A 3,974-nucleotide genomic window follows, 5' to 3' on the forward strand; every position below is an offset into this window, starting at 1 on the left:
GGGCAGCTGCTCAGCCCTGGGGAGGCTGAGGAGGAGCCCAGGCAGCAGCAGCACCCACCACTGTGCAGGCTCAGGTGCCGTGTCGGCGTGGACGCCCCGTCGAAGATCGCCCTGTCCAGGAAATCTATGGTGGACTCGGTGTAAACAATCTGGAAGACTTGGCTGAGAAGTGAGCACAGCTCCTCGGCGGTCACCTGGGCAAGGAGGGGACAAAGAAGGGCTGGTAGAAGGCAGAAGACACGGCAGTGGCCTCCTGCTTCAGCCCCTCACGGGGGGAGAACCTGCTCGTCCAAGGTCCTGGGCACTGCTCGAGCCTCTGGGGCTCCAGGGCTGGAGGTGACAAACCTGGAACCTCATTAGTAACATCCTGTGGCATTTTCCTTGGTGGCAGAGGAGATCTATTGCTCCTCATCACCCTCTTCAACCAGCCAGACCCAGGCACCAGGAGATCAGCTGCTCCCTTGTCACCTCCCAGCTATTAATCGGCACCCAGATTCATGGTGATGTTCTGTCCTACCTCAGCCCAGTTCCCTGGGACTCTGGCTACATAACCTACATCCCAAATAAGTGTGGGCACCCCAGAGAGTGTTAGAGCCCAAAATTCTGCCCTGAAAGCAAAGGGTTCCTGCTCTAGAAGGAGGGGCACGTAGGCTGAGATCAGAATCTCTGCTTCCAGAGCCTGGATGACACAAATTGCCAGGTCAGCATCAGAAAAATGTCCTGGTCAGCAAAACCTACTGTGGGAGAGATCTAGTTGTCCTGACAGATTTCCTGCTGCTGGAGAAAGCTCTGGGCAGCAGGCCCCACCACCAAGGGAGAACCATTGTCCTGTACCCTTCTTGTGTCTGAACCAGGTCCCAGGGCTAGGACAGGGACCAGGTTTCCTCCTCCAGGCAGCACCTGGGTGGCCAGCAAAGCCCAACCCACACCCTACAGCCTTCAAACTGGGCTTATGTGTGTGACAGAGCGTGCCTACGTCAGCACCTGGTCACATCACACAGGGGACTCAGGAAGAGAGCAGGATGAGGCCACCACAGGGCTTGTGGCTTCCCACCATCAACCCTACAGGTTGCGGCGCCAGGCTGAAGAGCCAGAAAACCTCCCCAGTAATCCCAGTCTCAGCGTTGCCACAACCAGAGAGCGACTTCAACGTGGGACAGAGCTTGAAGAGAGGGAGGTTGGAGCCTTACTTTGTTCTCCGTGGCCAGGACCACCAAGGAACAGGCTTCCACAGGAACCACCCCGCTCTCGGAGAGCGAGCCCGACGCCAGCGCCTTGGAGCTCTCGGCGCAGAGACTCTGGCTGGGGGAGATCCCGGGGTCCTGAGCTGGGGGAGAGAAGTGGGGATGGAAAGGGGGGAGGCAGGGAGAGCCCCAAGACTCGTCCCTCGTGGGGGACGACAAAGCCACTGAAGCAGGAGAGCAGAGGATGGGAGAAAACGCCCTGGGAGAGGGAGCTCTGGGGAGCCCCCAGGGGCAGCCAGGGCCACAGCTTTTGGGTGAAAAGCTGCTCATTTAGGGGTTTGTTCTGACAACTCTGTAAATTGCCAGCTTCATTTCCACGGCTTCAAAATCCATCAGCAGAATTACAGCCTCCTAAGTCCCTCCCTCAGCTGTTCCCCAGACTGCCTGCTGCTGCCACGGGCTCTGTAATCCGCTCAGACTCGTGGCATTACATCCTCTAAGTAGCTCAGGGCTCCCCAAAAGCTCCAGCCCCAAACCCACACAGCTGGGACACACATGGAGCTGTGGGGGCAGACGTGAGGCCTCCCCAGGCAGGATAATGAGGGAGGTCAGGGGTGGAAGGGACCTTTCAAGGTCATCCAGTCTCACCCCCTGCAGGGAGCAGGGACATCTGCAGCTAGAGCAGGGTGCTCAGAGCCCCCCCAACCTCCCCTGGGATGGTTCCAGGGATGGGGCAGCGACCACCTCTCTGGTCAGCCTGGGCCAGGGGCTCACCGCCCTCAGTGTCAAACATCTCTCCCTTCTCTCTAGTCTAAATCTCCCTCTTTTTGTTTCAAAACATCCCCCCTTGTCCTGTCCCAACACTATTGGGAAACACTTTCCTGAGGAAGTCTCCAGGAAATGACAGGTCTCAGTTGGGGTTGGGCAGTTGCTGGAGGATTCTCCAAGTGGTGCATGAGCTTATGCTTCATGTCCAGACACAACCCAGCCCAACGTCCCTCACCTCCCCCAGTGCACTCACTCTTCTGAGAGTCACAGCACGCTCAGGGGACACAGGGACCCAGAGTCCTCCCTCCACCCTGCTAGAAAAGGATGGACCAAAACAACTCAAGGAAGGAGACTAGAGAGAAGGGAGAGATGTTTGACACTGGGGCTGGTGAGCCCCTGGCCCAGGCTGCCCAGAGAGGTGGTCGCTGCCCCATCCCTGGCACCATCCCAGGGGAGGTTGGGGGGGCTCTGAGCACCCTGCTCTAGCTGCAGATGTCCCTGTCCCTGCAGGGGGTTGGGCTGGATGACCTCAAAAGGTCCCTTCAACCCAAACCACTCCATGATTCTTTGAAGAGCACTGACTGTTTTGCTGTGTTCTCACCCCCCATCACCTCTATCCTGCTCCTGGCCATCCCTTGACCCACACAAGGGTGACACTGGCTGACACCCCACACCCCAAATCACACAGCTACAGCCCACCCTTGCTGGCCACCACTTTACCTGTCTTCAGCACGACCAGGTGAGAGGAGTCGTCTCGGATGTAGGACACGGAGGCGATGTCGTGGATGGGGACCCTGAGGATGAGATCTTCTCCGTCCCTCCACACCAGCTTGATGTTGTAGGCAGAGAGGCTGATGACAGCGTCGTGTTCCTGGGTCAGCTGCCCCGGGAGCTGGTGTGCTCTCTGAAACACACACACACACATCTGTGTCCCCCTTTGGGGAACACTCTGCTCCCTCCGCGGCGGGTCTGCGACAGGTCGAGCGCTCACCTTTGCGTTATCGATCAGATGCAGGATCTCTGTTCTGCTGGAGGGATTCAGGTACCCTGGGATGGAGGTGAGTTGACCTAAATACTGGAAAAGAAACACCAAATCGTTATCACAAGCACAGAACACCCTCAGCGTGCCCCTGAACGTGTCTGCATGAAAGACAAGAGGTCTCCTAAAAAAAGCAACCACAAGAAAGACACCTTCGACACAGAACCAAGGGCTGGTGGCTCCAGCCCCTCTTTGGAAGCTGCCAAATCACAGAATCATGGAGTCACTGAGGTGGGAAAAGACCTTTAAGATGATTGAGTCCAATCATAAATACATCTAACTATGAAGAGCTCTCATGAGGGGGGGGTCGGGCTCTTTTCTCAAGGAACAAGGGACAGGACAAGAGGAAATGGCCTCAAGTTGCCCCAGGGGAGGTTGAGGTTGTCCCTGAGGAACAATTTGTTGCCCTGGAGGGTTGCCCAGGGCTGTGCCAGGCTGCCCAGGGCAGTGGTGGAGTCCCCACCCCTGGAGGGGTTCCCAAGCTGTGGAGATGTGGGGTGAGGGACACGGGGCAGGGGGGACCTGGCAGGGCTGGGGGCACGGTTAGACTCCAGGAGCTTACAGATCTCTCCCCACCCCAACCCATGCCGTGACTCTGCAGTTCTCTGCCCTTCAGGTGCCCCGGGGGTTCCTGGAGCTGCAGGGCCCTGGCAGGCAGCCTCACCTTCACTTCCTTCTCGATGTAGTCGTTGAGCAGCAGGTCGGGCTCCACGCGCTCGGGCAGCGGCACCAGCACCGTGTGGAGCGGCCGCCGCTCCGCCACCTTCTCCTGGGCCTTCTTGTCACGCCCCTTCTCCCCCTTCAGGAAGACTCGTTTGAAAGGAGACACTATTCCAGGCTGAGGAGAGAAAGGGAAACGTTCAGGGTTAAGGGCAAGAGAGGGACTTTCTGCCCCCCAATTCAGGGAGGGAGCAGCAGCACCCGCCGCCCCGGCGCTCCCCAGTACAGCCGCGCTCGCAGGCTGGGTCCAGCAGCCCCAACCA

General features: G+C 58.4%; 1 protein-coding gene across 1 annotated transcript; it reads right to left on the reverse strand.

The window, feature by feature from the left end:
• Positions 1-58: 58 nt before the first annotated feature.
• CCM2 (cerebral cavernous malformation 2) lies at positions 59-3,829 on the reverse strand (the record flags this gene model as incomplete). Its single annotated transcript, XM_008935842.1, has 5 exons — positions 59-194; positions 1,191-1,327; positions 2,673-2,856; positions 2,944-3,027; positions 3,656-3,829. Coding segments are annotated over 5 exons (715 nt in total), but the record flags the coding sequence as incomplete, so codon positions are not given.
• Positions 3,830-3,974: the final 145 nt, after the last annotated feature.

Source organism: Merops nubicus, unplaced genomic scaffold (assembly GCF_000691845.1).
Source record: "Merops nubicus isolate BGI_N331 unplaced genomic scaffold, ASM69184v1 scaffold24332, whole genome shotgun sequence".
NCBI classification, from domain to species: domain Eukaryota; kingdom Metazoa; phylum Chordata; class Aves; order Coraciiformes; family Meropidae; genus Merops; species Merops nubicus.